Source organism: Cervus elaphus, chromosome 17 (assembly GCF_910594005.1).
Source record: "Cervus elaphus chromosome 17, mCerEla1.1, whole genome shotgun sequence".
Classification (NCBI taxonomy): Eukaryota; Metazoa; Chordata; class Mammalia; order Artiodactyla; family Cervidae; genus Cervus; species Cervus elaphus.
Genome location: NC_057831.1, coordinates 57,450,027 through 57,467,577, shown reverse-complemented (window position 1 = coordinate 57,467,577; position 17,551 = coordinate 57,450,027). Strand labels below are relative to the sequence as shown.

Genomic DNA, 17,551 nt, shown 5'->3' with positions numbered 1-17,551 from the left:
GTCTGCATCAACACAAGTGGCTGTAAATTGTTCTTTTTTGCTGAGGCTAGGTAGCTGGCTCATGTCAGCTAACTTGCTAACTTGTATTCAGACCAATGAAATTTAAATTTTGGATCTGACACCTATTGTGAATTAAAAAAAAACACATTTGTACAGTTGTGTAATCTCACAATCATACAAAATACAAATTTCTGTGGGCTTCAGTTTCATCAACTATAAAATGCCTCTAAGAATACCTACCTGGCAGGGTTGATTTAAAAATTAAACGAGGTAACATATGAAAAGTGGAGAAGGAAATGGCAACCTAGTACAGTTTCTGACACAATAATAGGTGTGCAATAAAATAGTCTTATCATGATAGCTATTAAGAATAGTATAATAGGTCCATTTCTCCATCAGCCTGGAAGGACGTTGCGGTTGAGCCGCCGAGAAGGAGAACTACCATGTCCACTGCTTTGGCAAAACCTCAGATGCGTGGCCTCTTGGCCAAACGTCTGCGATTTCATATTGTTGGAGCATTCATGGTCTCTCTGGGGTTTGCAACTTTCTATAAGTTTGCTGTGGCTGAACGAAGAAAGAAGGCATATGCAGATTTCTACAGAAATTATGATTCCATGAAAGATTTTGAGGAGATGAGGAAGGCTGGTATTTTTCAGAGTGCAAAGTGATTTGGAATATAAAGAATTTCTTGGATTGAGTTCCATGGAAGTTTGTCACTTTCCTGTGTTCCTGAACTATGAAACTATGACTATCTGGGGTGAGAAATAGTCTCTCAATAAATAAACAATTAACAACAACAAAAAAAAAGAATAGTATAATAGAACATAAAAAAGCTATCTGTAATAATTGTCTCAAGTGCCCACTTTTTAAGAATTAAACCAGTTTCTGTCCTTTACTCTATTTCTGTTATTTTTCCTTTGTTTTGTTGGTTTTGGTATTAGAAGGGAAGTGGTGGAAGGTAGCAAGTTAGTTTTTTTTAATGTTCTCATGGACAGAAAAGCTTGGGCAAGTTTTTTAGCTAGCAGATTTAACAAAAATTAATTTTAATATATTGTTGTCTTGCAACCCAATTTTAACAAGGGAGCTTTTAAAAATTCCTCTTTTTTTTTCATGGAAAAAAACCATTTCAGATGATCCTTGAAGGTTTTGCTTCTCTGTAACCAAGACAAGCTAAAAAGTGCTCCTGCTAGAAACTCCATTTTAAAATATTACGCTTAGTTTTCAGAATATTGGGGGGGGGGGGCGTTGGGCTGAAGAGGTTTAAAAATGACATTTAATCTATTTAAATGTGCCTATGAAACAGGGCAGCCTTCTTGTTCAAGAAAACAGTTGCAGCCGTCTGTTGCCAAAGAAGGTTTAGCTATAAATCATGTGAATGGTGGCTTTTTCACAGCTGTTTCTGCAGTTTTAGCATTAAATTTTGGTTAGGAATTTTGACAGAACCCTTAAGAAGCATACTATAGAACCATGAGTGTTTTCTTTTCTTTTCAAAATACAAAATAATCTCTTTGCTTTCTTACTTTATGTATTTTTTGCTTTTAATTGTGAAAGTTGTCATAACACATAAGGTAGAAAGGATAATATAATGACCCCTGAAAACACACCACCCAGCTTTCAGAGCTGTCGACATTGTACACCTTGTTTTGAGATGGGCTTTCAATGTAAACTTTTTCATAGAAGCAGGTACACACAGTGAATTTGCATGTTCTGAAAAGACAATATGTTTATGCCAGTATCTGGTTTGGTGTGTGTGTGTGTGTGTGTGTGTGCGTCTGAAGCCACTTTTATTCAATTACAATTTTAAATCCTTTCTGGGGCAAAGCAGATTTTCCTTAAATAGAAAATAATCAATTGAATTATTTATTGAATACCTAATACATATGCAGCCTTGTGTGACCTTCTCTGAGGGAATGACGCCAATAAATGCCAAGACAGAGTTCCTCAAAGAGGTGGAAAAATAGGGTATAAATCAAGTCATATTCCAGGCTCAGGAACAAACTGGTGAGGCCTTGACCTCGAGTAGTTTCCCAACATATCTTGTCCTGAAAGCCTGTTTCACAGTATTAAGCAATCTCTTGAGCCCCTGAGGAATTTAAAGATATCATTTCATCATTTGTGTGTGGTATACAAACAGTGTTGACCTATATTTTCTTTTATGTAATTCTATTTCATTAAAGATTTTACTGAAAAGTTTATTTCAAATAAATGTAAAATATTCAGAAAATAAAATATGAATATTTAAAATACTCATACATAAAGATAAATATTGACATTTTCCCATTTAATGAATAGTTTTACGCTACTAAAATTACTTTAACTGCATAAGAAAATGTATTTTATGACACATTTTTAAATGATACACTGTGTTTGGTATTAGGACTGAAAAAAGTGAAAAGTGAAAGTGAAGTCACTCACTCGTGACAGATTCTTTGTGACCCTGTGGACTGTAGCCTGCCAGGCTCCTCCATCCATGGGATTTTCCAGGCAAGAATACTGGAGTAGGTTGCCATTTGCTTCTCCAGGGGATCTTCCCGACCCATGGATCAAACTCAGATCTCCTGCATTGCAGGCAGAGTCTTCACCCTCTGAGCCACAAGGGAATCCCACTGAATATATACTCAAATGCAGAATAAAATTTAGATATTCATTATGGTTTTTCAAGGCTGGTACATCTATATCTTTTTGCATGGAATATGATATTGGGCATAACAAAGATGAACATTCTTTTATTTTAAATGTCACATATTTAAGGATATTAGAAAACACTGGTCTTTCATATATAATAGGATATAAGATTTCCTTTCAAAATAAACTGTTTTTTTCACTATCTTTTTTTCTGGCCAATCATCTTATGGAATTTCAGTTACCCAACCAGGGATTGAACCCCAGGCTATGGCAGTGAAAATACCAAATCTTTACCATTAGAACCCCAGGAGACTCCCCTCAAAATAAACATTTTTAAAGAAAAAATAATAATGCATGTGGTACTTGGGTATACAAACGAGCCAGCAAAAAGCCACCATGAAGTAATGCTTTGTGAAACACAAAGTTATGGCATCAAAAATGGATAAATATTAATGTATTTATAATATTGCTTCTATAACATTTTGTCTGAATTCTTGAATTTTACTCTTAAAAAAGAACAAGTGTGCAAAAAGTAAGTTTATTGTTTTGTTCATAAGTAACTATATAAGAGGAATGGGTTGGGGCAACTTTTTAAAGTATTTTACAAATAACACAAAACTAGTAGGAACAGTCTTTATTCCCAATGTGTGAAAAGCCAAACTAGATACAATCATCAATGTTAATTTCTCGTTTAATATTTTTTAAAGCGTCATTTGTTCTCCAAACACATCCTGATATGCTATAGATTAGGGTCTGTGTATAGAACTTAACAAGTCTGGTGAAAATCTCCTTGAGATGATTTTGTAAAACTGAGACAATTGTATGTCCCTCATACTGATTGTATTTCAAAGTTGCTGTTCTTTATGCTTCATATCTTTAACCAGTTGACAATTTATAGCTTTAAGTCAGTGGTTTTCAAGGGAGGGAAGGGGGAGAAATTTTGCACCCCCCCTCAATTCCAGGGGACATTTGGCAATGTCTGGAGACAATTTTGGTTGTAACCCTGGGGACAAGCGTGCCACTGTCATCTAGGGGATAGAGGCCAGGAACACTGCTGAACATCCTGCAAAGCGCAGGACAGCTCGCGAGGAGGGAGAATTATTTGGCCCCATATGTCAACAGCACCCAGGTTAAGAAATCCTGGTACTATGTAAACAGTACACGTCTATGACAGATAATAACTTAAAGCCATGAAATAATCAGAACTGTCATAGAAGCTGGCGGTATTTAGAGGAGTAATAAACTGAAGGAGTTACCATCTTATGAGCAAACTCATATCCCCCACTTCCCTGTGTCTTTACTCAGAGGCTCTCAAATATTTCATTTTAAGGTTGGGGAAGGGAAGAAAAATTCATATATTTAAATTATTTTGCATATTTGTCAATTTACAGATAGAATAAAAACAGATACCATTACTGCCTTTATTAACATGAAAACCTAGCGTTTTGCTGCCCTGAGGCACGCATGCATAGGCCAAACAGGCTAGAACCTTGTCTCTGGGATTTTAAAACCTGATTTTGGGACAGAGAACAATTTCCTCTACAAAGGAGAGTATGGGGCAAACCCATAAGAAGAAATGAACAAGACAGACTAAGATAAAGGGCCTCTGAGGGTGTCCTAGTTACTGGGTCCATTCATCCCTGTGATTTGGTTACAGGAAATTGCTCATTTTTGCTTAAGTCAACTTGAGTTAGGTTTCTGTCTCTTGCAACCAAGAATCCTAACTTATAAAACACACCACTGAATAAATATAAGCAATATTTCAAGAATTAGCTAGAATGCAATGAAATATGAATTTTGAACTTGTGGTGGGTTCTTTGATTACAAGGTATAAGATAGAAATCCCAAACCATTCATTCCACAATATTAATACCTAGCATGTACCTAATATTCTGTGTTAGGTGCTGGAAACATAAAACACATCAAACAGTCTCTCCTTGCAAAGAACTCTCAGGCTAGTGGAGGGAGATGGAAGAATACCAGATGAAAGGAGTGCTATGACAGAAGCAAGCAGTCTTATTACGGGGGCTCTCAGGAGGGGCACTAACTCTGCTGAGTCGAGAACTTGGAAGCGGAGACTGCCGAAATTGAGTCTTGAAGGACATTAGTTGGATAAAGCAGGGAGGAAGAAGGGCGTTCCAGCTGGATAGAGCGCCAGTAGACTTAGCACGCATGCACAGAGGCTGCGTGGAGAGGAATAGCAGCGTAAAATTAAGGCCCTCCGGGGTTCTGGGGTGGCTCAGACAGTAAAGGATCTGCCCGTGATACGAGAGACCTGGGTTCGATCACTGGGTCAGGAAGATCCCCCGGAGAAGGGAACGGCTACCCACTCCAGTATTCTTGCCTGGAGAATCCCATGGACAAAGGAGCCTGGTGAGCTACAGTTCATGGGGTCACAAAGAGTCGGACACGACTGAGTGGGTTTCCCTTTCACAAAGCACTCCTAGCAGAGCGTTATTATGGAGCGTCGAGTACTAGGGGTTAGCGTTTGTGGCCAGGAGGGAGGAAATGGAGGCTGGGGTTGTGTCTTGAAGATCTTGTGAAAACTTGGGACTTCATTCCTAAAACTTTGGAAAGCCACTAATGGATTTTATGCAAAGCAGTGACATGATGCTTGGTAGAAATGTCACTCTGTAAACAGAGATGATAATAGGTACCTGGGAAGGTTATTGTAAAAATCATAGAAAATATTTAAAGCTATGATTACAGTGTTTAGAGATGGTCAAGGCCAAAGAATGCACCCTCTTTCTGTCCAAATGTTTAAAAACTCAGAGTGGAGCATCTATTAGTAGGTATCATTGTGGCAGATTTTTACCTGAGACTTAGTTTGCTCTAAAGTAATCCCCAGATATGCAATAAAATGAAATCTAGATTCCAGGTCAGTCTCAGGACTGGCTAGATCCTTCAGGTTTCCTGCAAACCAGAACATTTAAGACTAAGATGGTATTTCCAACATCATCCTGGAACTAGAAAGGCTACAAAGAGCCACTGTGAAATCTTTTCGGTATCTGAGGGTTGGGGAATAAAGTGGTCTATAAATGACCTATGAATTTAGTTTTATATTAGTTTTTTTTTTAACTCAATAAATGTTCTTGGACAAAAAACTAAGCCTAAAGAAATGCTTCTTGTGGGTCACAAGTTGGCATAATAAGGGAGAAATACTTTGTTGCAACATAACATATCAAATGAATCTTTTCTATGTTAAAGGAAGGCCAGAGAGGGGGTAAATGAGAAAATCTAGTTCACCCCGAGCTGCCAAAGTATTGCAAGATTTCTCTCTGGTGCTATAAGTCACTGGGTTATGCAGCACATTTCACTTTCTGACTGATTACAAGGGACCCCTCATGCTCCTTATGTAGGTCAGTGATTTAGAAACTTAAAGGGATGGAAGTAATTATTTGGAAAATAATCAAAATGTAAGCCTTTTATTTTAAACAATAAATTTTATCTAATTTTATGTTAAAGACAGAGTTTATCTCAAATTAGAGGAAAATGAAAAATATCTGAAAATATAGCTTTGATAGAATAAGTTTGGAAACAGTATCTATTTATTAATTAAAACTTTTTTTCTGTGTGTTTTTACCAGATAGTTTTTAGGGCTTTAAATTAACCACTGAAACATATTCTTCATGATAATTCTAATTGTTAACATTTTTCCAGGTGACCAAAAACTTTTAACAATTTAGAATATTTTTCTTTATAAAAAGGTTAAATAAGCATATATGCACATGTGTATATTTGCATAGAAAGCTTTATGAAGACTATATGAGATACTACTAACAGTAGTTTCCTTGAGTTTGGGATTATCAGGTGTAGAGGGAGGGATAAATTTAACTTTTTCACTTTATATCTCAATTTACACGAGCATGTATTATTTTAATAATTTAAATAACTAAATAAAAGGAATATTTTTCTAAAATATATATATGCATAATCTTCATAGTTAGTAGCTGTATGCTTTCTCCCCTTTGAGGCCTATTTGCCAAATCACAGTATATCTATACATTAATATTTGTTCTGTACACAAGTATAGTCAAAGATACGTAAATGACCTTGAGATTGTATTGCAATCTGTTAACTGAACTCCAAGGGCAGGTGTGACTGAAATAGTGCAATGCACATGTATAATAATCCAAAAAGTTCAAAAAGGAAAGAAGGGTTAACAGGTATTTTTGTATGTGCAAATTTAGACATAGAGTGATTTTATGTTCCTATACATTTTTCTGTTTCTATATATTTAATTTGATTATTAAAACATCAAATTACTTCTCCTAGCACATTATTAAACCCTACTAGTAAAGATTTTTTCATTTTCAAAATGTGGCAGGTGTCCAGAGTAATTTATTTTTTCCAAGTAAACTAGATTGAAAAGTGAAGCCTGATTCTAGATATTAGCCTCAATGTAAGACAAAAATCTCTTGAAAATTCCTGAAAGATTGCTCTTTTAAAAATATTCTTAATATAGATATTCTGTGTTTAATAATGTTGTAATTTATAAATTCCATGGTCACAACAGCTGATTTTACACTGTAACCTTGGGCAACTTATTTAATCTCATTAAGCTTCAGTTTCCTCATCTTTAAAATGGGGATAATAAAGGACCTAGTTCATAAGGTTATTATGAGGATTAAATATGATAATACATATAATATGCTTAATGTCATTTGTGGTAAATAATAACTTCTCAATAAATATTAGCTATTATTTTCCTTACATTTCACTATTCTTTTAATCATTTTAGCATTTCCCAACATAAACTCTAGGTTTTGAAATATACTCCTTTAAAACACTTAATAGAGCATTTTCTTTCCAGTTGTTATATTACTAGTTTAATTTTAACTCCTAGAACAAATAGTCTCATCTTTTCTGCCATGTAACACAAAATCAACTGTGAAATACATTTATTTCAATTCCGGCATTTAATATGTATCATCAGTTAGCTAACATTTATCTACCTCATTATTGCTAAGTATCACTAAGAATAGCAATATCAACAACAAATACGTGTTTGGAATGGTCATGCCTTAACTTTAAGTTCTGAATTGGTTGCATATGATCCGAAAAAGGATTTCAACAATTAAATTTATGAAAGACTGGATTTCCACAGGATGAAAGTAAACTCATATTCTCACTTTCTGATGTATAGCTGTAGGTTTTAAAATAGTTAATTTAAAAAGTGCAATATTTAGGGAAAATAACTGGGTTAATACAGTAATAGTAGCTTAGGTAAATAAAACATGCACTACCTTAAGTATGAAATCTGAGGATAGAACTTGTGAATTAGACTAAAATTAGTTGAGCTGATTTCAGTAAAAAGTTATTTATATGAAGCATACATTTTTATAGAGTTTCTTTTAAACTCCTGCTCTTTATATTCTGAAAGTATGCTATGAAGTCAGCTGTACAGTACCTTGATCAGGTTGTGTCCCACGCTGTAGACAGCTGCTAAATTTCCCTTCTCTCCAGGAGCATGGATACCAGTCCCATACCCATGCCAAGCGACTAGATATGGGTTGTGAATTGTAATCCAATATTTGACACGGTCCCCAAACGTCTGGAAACAGTATGTGGCATAGTCATTGAAGAAATCTATCATGGTTTCATTTTTCCACCCCCCATATTTTTCCTGGAGTGCCAAAGGCAAATCCCAATGGTATAAAGTAACTATAGGTTCAATGTTTCTAAGTACCAGAGCATTGAGAAGAGTATCGTAATACTGGAGACCTTTTGCGTTGACAGCTGATACTATTCCACCCGGGAAAAGCCTTGGCCAGGAAATTGAAAATTGATAGAAAGAAACGCCTATAAAATCCAGGGCTGATAAGTCCTTTTCCAGAAAAATGTAACTGTCACTGGAACTATTCGTGCTGTTGACATTTTTAAGGTGTGTATGGATGAAGTGATCCCATATAGAAGGTCCTTTTCCGTCTGCCTTCCAATTTCCTTCCACTTGAAATGCTCCAGTCCCAACGCCCCAGAAAAAGTTTTTAGGAAAAGTGTCATAGAGAAACAGCTGACTTTCATTTACCGGACTGAAATTAGGATCTTTAGACCATATAGTTCTTCCGTCTCCAGAGAATCCAGTAACAGCTCGTAGGAGAATAAACGCTGACAGGATGACAGATCTTTGCAGTCCCCCGCTGGACATTGTTTTCCTATAGCGTATGTTTCTTTCATCGGTGCTGAAGGAAATCCATTCATTCCCTGGAGATCATGCTGCACAGCCTGGCTTCATTTGCCACTAACTGCTCGACTGTCTTATCAACGCTTCAGTAAAAAAGCTTGTGATTGTAAAGCTCTGTCAATGATTAGCTTGAACTGTGAGACTTAGGATGGGTCAGGGAGAGCAACGTAATTTGAGGGAGGTGGCTCTATTGCACTCACCAGCATGTTGCCTTCTCTCTTATTATTGGAAAAATTATATGGAAATGCATCAGTGACAGATAGTTCGAATGTGTAACCTATATATAAACAAGGAAGAAAATGCCATAGTTTCTTTGTCGCCTTTCATAGTGATGCAAATCTTTTCTGGATGTTTTAGATATTATTGAGTAAAGTGTATACCTTTTCTATTTTTGTAGATTTTGGTAATTTTATGTTTCACATTTCAGAAAAAGCAATTTTATGGACAAATAAATAGCATTCCAGCATTCCTATATGCCAATAATAAAGAATTAGAGAACATAAGATATTATAGTTCTATGAAAATTATAACACATTTAAGAGTAATCTTATCAACTACTGTTTATTTTAAGAACATTTTAAAAATGTATTTATAAAGTAAAAAATGAAGGAAGAAATATACAGCACTTTCTGGGTGGAAACATTGAATAATTTCCAACTTAATTTATACATTTAATGCACTTTTAACCAAAGTCCTCTGATCCCAAATTTTAGTTCAACAAAATTATTGTGGAAATTCATTTAATAAATACACCATAATTACAAGAGAAAAAAAACTGAAAAAGAAAATAGTGACACTGTGTGCTAACTACCTTTGGATATGAAAACATAAAGAAAAATTTAAACAGCGTGGTCTGGAATAAGAATAAATAGAAAAAAGTATTTTACAGAACCTACAGCCTCCAAGTGACCTTGGCTATTTGGTCATTGGTTAAAATGTTAAAAATTTGAAGTATCACATACTAGTGAGAGGCAGAGTGGTTAATGGTTTGGCCTCTGCAGTTAGACTGCCTGAGTTTAACAGTTGTGTGGCAGAGGGCAAGCTCTTTCAGCTCTCTGCACCTCACTTTCTTTTCGTGTATGAGAAGGCGTAATAATGGTATCAGCTGCCTAAATTATTGCGAGATAATACATTTAAAGCACTTTGAATACACACTGGCACATAGTAAGTGTTCAGTGAACATCGCTCTTATTTCTATGTGAAAAGTGATGATTATTCAGAAAGTGGTGCTAGGATTTAGCCTAGAAGACACCAAATTCTGGCTTCTGCCTACATGTTTAGCTCCATTTCTCATCCATTAACCGCACACGACCCCCTTCCCTGCATCTGTAGCAGGCTTTAATGGGCTGTGCACACATCCATGCCCCCACCCCTGGGCCTTGGTCTGCGTGCTCTCTGCATAGACTTCACTTAGCTGTGATCTGCCTGTTCTTCAAAACTGCAGTACCTCTTCTAGAAAGCCTTTCTGACTCCCCCAATGGATTTTATTTTTTTAAATTATTTTGTCTATTAATTTATTTTTGGCTATGCTGGGTCTTTGCCGTTGCTCGGGCTTTCCTCTCGCTGTGGCGAGCAGGGGCTACTCTCTAGTTGCAGCACACGGACTTCTCACCGCAGTAGCTTCTTCTGGCGTGGACCACAGGCTCTCCGGTGCGCAGGCTTCAGAAGTTGGGGCGCTCGGGCTCCGAGCACAGGCTCACAGTCGTGGCGCACAGGTTTCTTTGCTCTGTGGCATGTGGGCTCTTCCCAGATCAGGGATTGAATCTGTACCCACCTGCATTGGCAGGTGGACTCGTCACCTCCTGACTTTATTTATTTTTACATTTAGATTTTAAGAAGGTTTTAGTTTATCGGCCCTCTCCTGAAAAAAATCTTCAGCCACCGCAGATAAAGTCCCTCCATCTGCAGAATCTGCTCCACCTGTTGTCCAGTCTCCACCTTGCTTTTTGCCGGTGTCACCATTGGCCTTACATTCCCCTGACTTCGTTCTGCGCCTGCATTCTTTTGGCTGTTTTCTTGAGATATGCTTCTTTTCATACAGGCCGCATCTTGCAAGTCTGTGTCCGGGTTCATTTTTGGGGGTGTAATCTAAGGAATTGTAAATCAGCTGTCTTGTCACCACAAAATGGGTTCTTAATCCAAATACCAAGATGACATCTGGTGTGGTTTTGTACATTTTAGCTAGTTTTTCCTGACTTTCTGTCTTAGGCACTGCTGTGTCCCCAGGGTGAAGGACATCAGTGACCATTTGTCTCTACTGAGGCAGTGGTTTGGTCATGAACTTCCTGGTCCAGATGGTTACAGTGACATTCATCATGGCAGTTGATCCTCAGGCAGATCAGGAGGAAAAAAATAGCCAGTGTGATTTGATTTAAATGAACATTCTCTCTGTTCCCATGGCAGCCCATGTTTTCACTGATATGACACTCAACATATACTACATTTATCTATATCTTTTGTTTGACTGTAATCTCTGTCTTTTAAAAACAAGGGCCATTACTGTTTGGTTCCCTATTGAATATCTGGGGCCTAAACTTGTGTTGAATGAAGGAATGTAGCAATGATATACTATGCATACGTCTATCACTGCATTTATCATATAATCCCAGAACTGTTTGTCTCTCTTATTAGACTGTAAGAATATCTCTTATTTAAATTTTTATCCTCAGTTATCAGAGTAAATGCTTAATCATTGTCTGTTGAATGAATGGAGTTGATGCAATTAGTTCCCTATTTTAAAATTAAAATTTCATAGGTCTATTGAGACAAAATTGACATATAGGGCGTCCCATATGGCGCAGTGGTAAAGAATCCACCTGCCAATGCAAGAGACGCAGGAGATGCAGGTCTGATCCCTGGATGGGGAAGACCCCCTGGAGGAGGAAATGACAACCCACTCCAGTATTCTTGCCTGGGAAATTCCATGGAGAGAGGAGCCTGGTGGGATATAGTTCAAAGGGTTGCCAAGAGTCAGATATGACTGAGCAACGGAGCACATACGCACACAATTGATATATAACATTGTTTTAGTTTAAGGTGTACAAATAATGATTTTATATATGTATATATTATGAAATGATTAATAAAAATAAAAATTTTAATGTAATAATTTATAACCTCATAAATATATTTATTTCAAAAATATACAGCCATAGAAATTTAAGATGGTAAATTTTATGTTATGTGTATTCTACCAAAATAAAAAATATATATACATAGGGAATTTCCTGGCAGGCCAGTGGTTAGGACTCTGCACTTTCATTTCTGAGGGCTCAGGTTCAATCCTTGGTCATGGAACTAAGATCCCATAAGCCACATGGTGCCAAAGAAATCTGGAAGGAAACAGAAGTAAATATGAAATTATATAAAAAATGGTTTATAGGATGATATATATTTGAGCATACATAATTTATAATTAAAATATTTGAAAAAATAAAAAATTGAAACGCTAATAACAAACTTGAAAAATGAGCAAATCTAGAAAGCTAATGGCCAACTTTTTATTATATAAGTAATTCATTGCAAATCAATAAGAAAAATACTCTAAATCAAATACATGGGTAAACTACATGAATAAAAAATATACAAGAGAGGAAATTGTAATTGTGTAGCTAATGAAAAAATTTAAATGACTGGTAATTAAAAGCACTTACAAAAATTACTATACAGCATTTTCTTTTATAAAATTACCAATAATATATGTAAGTAATAAAAATCAATGTTAATGAGGTTGTTAAGACATTGCTGATTAGAATATAAATTTGCACAATACTCATGGAAAGCAATTTTTTAATATATCATGAGTCTTAGATTTCATCCTGTCTTTTAATCTAGTGATTTCTGAAGTATATTATAATAAATTAATTAAAAATATATAAAATGCTGTGTGTGCAAATATTTTTATAGCAGCATTATTTATTACAGAGAGAAATTAGAAATAATTTAAAGATTCATTCACAGGGGAGTAATTACCTAAAGCATGAAATGTCCATTTGATGAAATGTTGTAGCATCATTAACATTTTTAAAGAATATATAGTAACATTAAAATATTGAAGATAAAAAAACTGAAAAAAATCCAGACAATAAATTGAATAATCAGTATGATTGTTATGATGTAATAAAAACTATAACCAATACTTAGAATTATAAGAAAATACCCACATTTTTTACATCCCTGGTTCATTGGTAATAAATCTGCCTGCAGTGCAGGAGACGTGGGTTCGATCCTTGGATCAGAAAGATCTTCTGGAGAAGGAAATGGCAACCCACTCTGGTATTCTTGCCTGGGGAATCCCATGGACAGAGAAGTGTGGTGGGCTGTAGTCCATGGGGTCGCAAGAGTTGGACATGACTTAGCAACTAAACAACAATAACAACAACCCATAATTTTTACCATGTTGCATTTGGTAATATATCATATCATGTCACACTATTTCTTAGTATTTCAAATTAAAAATTTGTGTCCACACAAAAACATGCACATAAATGTTTATAGAAGCTTTATCCATAATTGCCCAAAATTGAAAGCAATGTCATTCAATAGGTGAATGGGTAAACAAAGTTGTGGTAAATGGAATATTATTCAGTGATAAGAAATGAGCTATCAAGCCAGGAAAAGACATAGAGGATAATGTACATTACTAAGTGAAAGGAATGAATCTGAAATGGCTACATACTGTATGATTCAAACTATATGATAAGCTGTAAAAAGATTATTGGTTTCCAGGTACTGGGGAGAGGAAGGCATGAATAGGTGGATTGCAGGGGATTTTTTAGGGCAATGAAATAAATATTCTGTAGGCTCCTGTAATGTTGAGCCCATTAATCAAAACCTATATAGAATGTACAAGATAAAGAGTGACTCTTAATATAAACTATAAACTTTAGTAATAATATATCAATATTAGATTATCAGTTATAATAAATATACCACACTAATGCAAGATGTTAAATGTGGGGAAAATGTGGGGGAAGGGAGTGAAGGAATTTATGGAAACTGTGTAACTATAATTGCTCAAGAAAAAGTATTAATTAAAAATAGCTTGTTGACAAAGACTAGGTTTTGAGAGATATACTGAGCATTTTTAAGTTAATTTGTTAAATTAACTATAGTTGATTTACAATATTGTGTTAGTTTTAGGTATACAGCTTCAGATTCTTTTCATTACAGATTATTAGAATATATTGAATATAGTTTCCTGTGCTAAAATGTAAATCTTTGTTGTTTATCTATTTTATATATAGTGGTATACAGTGGTATGTATCCCACCCCTTTTCCCTTTGGTAACCATAGGTTTGTTTTCTATGTCTCTATTTCTGTTTTGTAAATAAACTCATTGTGTCATATTTTAGATTCCACAAATAAGTGATAGCATGTGGTATTTGTCTTTCTGACTTACTTCACTTAGCATGATAATCTCTAGGTCCTCCTGTGTTCCTGAAAATGGTAATATTTCATTCCTTTTTATGGCTGAGTAATACTCCACTATATTACTCATTCAGTTCAGTAGAGTCGTTCAGTCGTGCCAACTCTTTGTGACCCTATTGACTGCAGCACATCAGGCTTCCATGTCCATCACCAACTCCCGGAGCTTGCTCAAACTCATGTCCATTGAGTCAGTGATGCCATCCAACCATCTCATCCTCTATCATCCCCTTCTCCTGTCTTCAATCTTTCCCAGCATTAGGGTCTTTTCCAATGTGTCAGTTCTTCACATCAAGTGGCCAAAGTATTGGAGCTTCAGCATCAGTCCTTCCGATGAATATTCAGGACTGATTTCCTTTAGGATGGACTGGTTTGATCTCCTTTCAGTCCAAGGGACTTTCATGAGTCTTTCCCAACACCACAGTTCAAAAGCATCAGTTCTTTGGTGCTCAGCTTTCTTTATGGTCCAACTCTCACATCCATACATGACAACTAGAAAAAAACTTTGACTAGATGGACCTTTATTGGCAAAGTAATGTCTCTGCCTTGTAATATGCTGTCTAGACTGGTCATAGCTTTTCTTGCAAGGAGCAAGCGTCTTTTAATTTCATGGCTACAGCCACGATCTGAAGTGATTTTGGAGCCCAAGAAAATAAAGTCTTTCACTGTTTCCAGTTTTTCCCCATCTATTTGCCATGAATCTTTGTTTTTTGAATGTTGAGTTTTAAGCCAGCTTTTTCACTCTCCTCTTTCACTTTCATATTACTCATATATATATATACACACACATATATATGTGTGTGTATGTGTGTATATAAATATATATATATATATATACATATATACCCCACATCTTCCTTATCCATTTATCTGTTAATGGGCACTTAGGTTGCTTTCATGTCTTGGCATTTTTTTTAAAGAATAAAAGGGAAAAATAGATGAAGAAATTTTTATGATGACAGTGACTCAATACTGAGACAAAAATTTCCAAATATTTACAAAAATAGATTATGAATTTATGAAGTATTTTTCATGGCTTAGTGAATCAAGACTAGGAGCTTCTTTTTTTTGTAAACAACAATCAAATATTTTTTGAATACTTTACTCATAAAAGGATCCATCTTAGGTCCTAGGAGAGGACTATATACATCCCTGCCCTCAAAAAGTTTACAGTTTAAAAAAAAAAAAGAGTTTACAGTTTAGTCAAGGAAAAAAAGAATAAAAAACATAAAATGTCTAAGAATTTAGATAGTGTCTGCCAAGTACCAGGTGAGTGGGGCAGATCTATACACTCTAGGAATTCTACATTCAAAACACCACTTCATAATGCTTTGTACAAATGACAGAATTTTATAGTTTAGTGGGTCTTTAGAGATCATCTGGGTCAACCCTTTATTTTATAGATGAGGGCTTTGAGATATTAGAAGCCAGAATTCATCATTTAATCATTTGTCTATTCATTCAACAAATCTTTATTGAGTATCTCCTATGGTCAAGCACTTTGCTGGAGGTTGGAATTTAAAACCGAAGATATCACAGTATTCACTGATTCAATTCACAGATTCAAATCTTATAGAAACACATCTGTGCTCACTCAGTTGTGTCTGACTCTTTGCGGTCCCATGGACTATTGCCCGCCAGGCTCCTCTGTCCGTGGAATTTTCCAGGCAAGGATACTTGAGTGGTGTGCCATTTCCTACTCCAAGGGATCATCTGACCCAGGGATCAAATCCACATGTCTTGCATCTGCTGCATTGGCAGGTGGCTTCTTCACCACTAGGGCCACCTGGGAAGCGTAGAAGCACATAGGAGTCATATATAATCCAGCATTGTGAATCTGTGTGTGTGTGTACATGTGTATGCATGTAAGTGGAAGGCTGAGTGGAGATGCCTGAAAACTCCTAATTTTTTCTTAAAAAAGAAGAATGAATGACAAGATTTAGCCAGAAGGCGGAAGGAAGGAGGAATGGAAATGTTTGGCAAGTCTTTTAGGACACCCAGGTCCTAAGAGTTAGAGGGAGATGGCAAGAAACGATTTGCAGAGATTGGCAGGGACTAGGTGATGAAGAAATTCATGACCCATGTTGCTGGAATTTGGGCTTTACCTTGAAAGAAATAGGGAGCCGTTGAAAATATTTTAAGCAAGTATGTAAGGTAGGGTAATACTGTATAAACAGACCCAGAAATACAAAGTTATGGCCCACACAGAAGGTCATCTGCCACACATTTGTCTGAAGAAGGAGTTCCAAGTTGTCAGGCGGCTCTTCTTTACGGTGATTCAGAGATCCAGACTGCTCATGTGTGTGGTCAGTTGCCCCTCAGGCCTTGCGGGGGGCCTCACCCACTGCACTCCGTTGGTGAAAGTGGAAACCTTACAAGCTTTGGCCTGGAATTGATGTACATAGTTTCTAATACATTCCAGTGAGAAAACTAGTCCTGCGGCCACTTCTAGAGGCAGGGTGAATGGGCAATATTCCCTGGTGCTCTTGCACGCTCAGTCACGTCCGACTCTTTGTGACCCCATGGACTGTAGCCCGCCAGGCTCCTCTGTCTATGGAATTTTCCAGACAAGAATACCGGAGTGGGTTGCCATTTCCGACTTCAGGGGATCTTCCCAACCCAGAACCGAACCTGCGTCTTTTGCATCTCCAGCATTGGCAGGCAGATTCTTTATCTCTGTACCATTCCATCCCTACTCTATACTCTCTACTCAGTGCTGTGGATGGGAGAGCACGTTTTGGTACTTAGCCAGCATCCTCTGCCACAGGGAGGGTCCTGATCAGATCTTCACTCTAGGAGAATCACTCTGGCAGGGAGTGGATAATACTGGACGCAGGGAGATTGGTGAAAAGGCTCATCTGTTCATCTGAAAAATGATCTGGCTTGAACAAAATGTAGTATGTAGCAGGGTAAGATGGAGAGAAAGAGACAAGTTAAAGAACTAGTTAGAAGATAATACCAACAGGCCTTGATAATCAATTGGATGTTGAGACGGAGTTTAGAAGCGAAAGGAGCCCGTGGTGACCCAGGTTTCTGACCTGGGCATCTGGGTGAAATCGAGAACACAGGACTTTGAAAAGAAGATGGAGTTCTTAACGTTTTGAGTTCGAGGTATGAGATATCTGGTGTGTGGTTAGCTATTTGAGACTAAAGTTTGAGGAAAGATCTTTTTCTGAAAGTATAAATGTGGGCCTTATCAGTATGTAAACATTAGTTGAAACTAGAAATAAATGGAGATGTATCACACAAGAAGTGAGAAAGTAGTTTTTCTCAAATCTTTAAAAACATTTTTATTGTGATGAAATATACATGGAA

General features: G+C 36.5%; 2 protein-coding genes across 3 annotated transcripts in view; both read right to left on the bottom strand.

The window, feature by feature from the left end:
- Nucleotides 1-8,959, bottom strand: part of KLB (klotho beta) — a 31,734-nt gene extending 22,775 nt beyond the window's left edge. Inside the window, exons 1-2 of one of the 2 annotated variants that reach the window (XM_043870889.1) lie at nucleotides 8,654-8,915; nucleotides 8,036-8,179 (exon numbers count right to left, since the gene is read on the bottom strand). In XM_043870889.1, coding sequence (XP_043726824.1) covers nucleotides 8,036-8,179; nucleotides 8,654-8,773 — 264 coding nt within the window. In that variant the 5' untranslated portion in view covers nucleotides 8,774-8,915. Of the gene's footprint in view, nucleotides 1-8,035 lie in introns of both variants that reach the window. The other variant, XM_043870886.1, reaches the window with a different exon arrangement.
- Nucleotides 8,960-10,640: 1,681 nt separating this feature from the next.
- LOC122673373 (40S ribosomal protein S24-like) lies at nucleotides 10,641-11,057 on the bottom strand. Its single transcript, XM_043871099.1, has one exon. The coding sequence runs from the start codon at nucleotides 11,055-11,057 to the stop codon at nucleotides 10,641-10,643; it is 417 nt and encodes a 138-aa protein (XP_043727034.1).
- Between the last annotated feature and the right edge of the window lie 6,494 nt (nucleotides 11,058-17,551).

Coding starts and splice junctions, on each gene's coding strand:
- LOC122673373 (XM_043871099.1), bottom strand. CDS start 11,057: ATGGTCACTGATGTCCTTCACCCTGGGGACACAGCAGTGCCTAAGACA.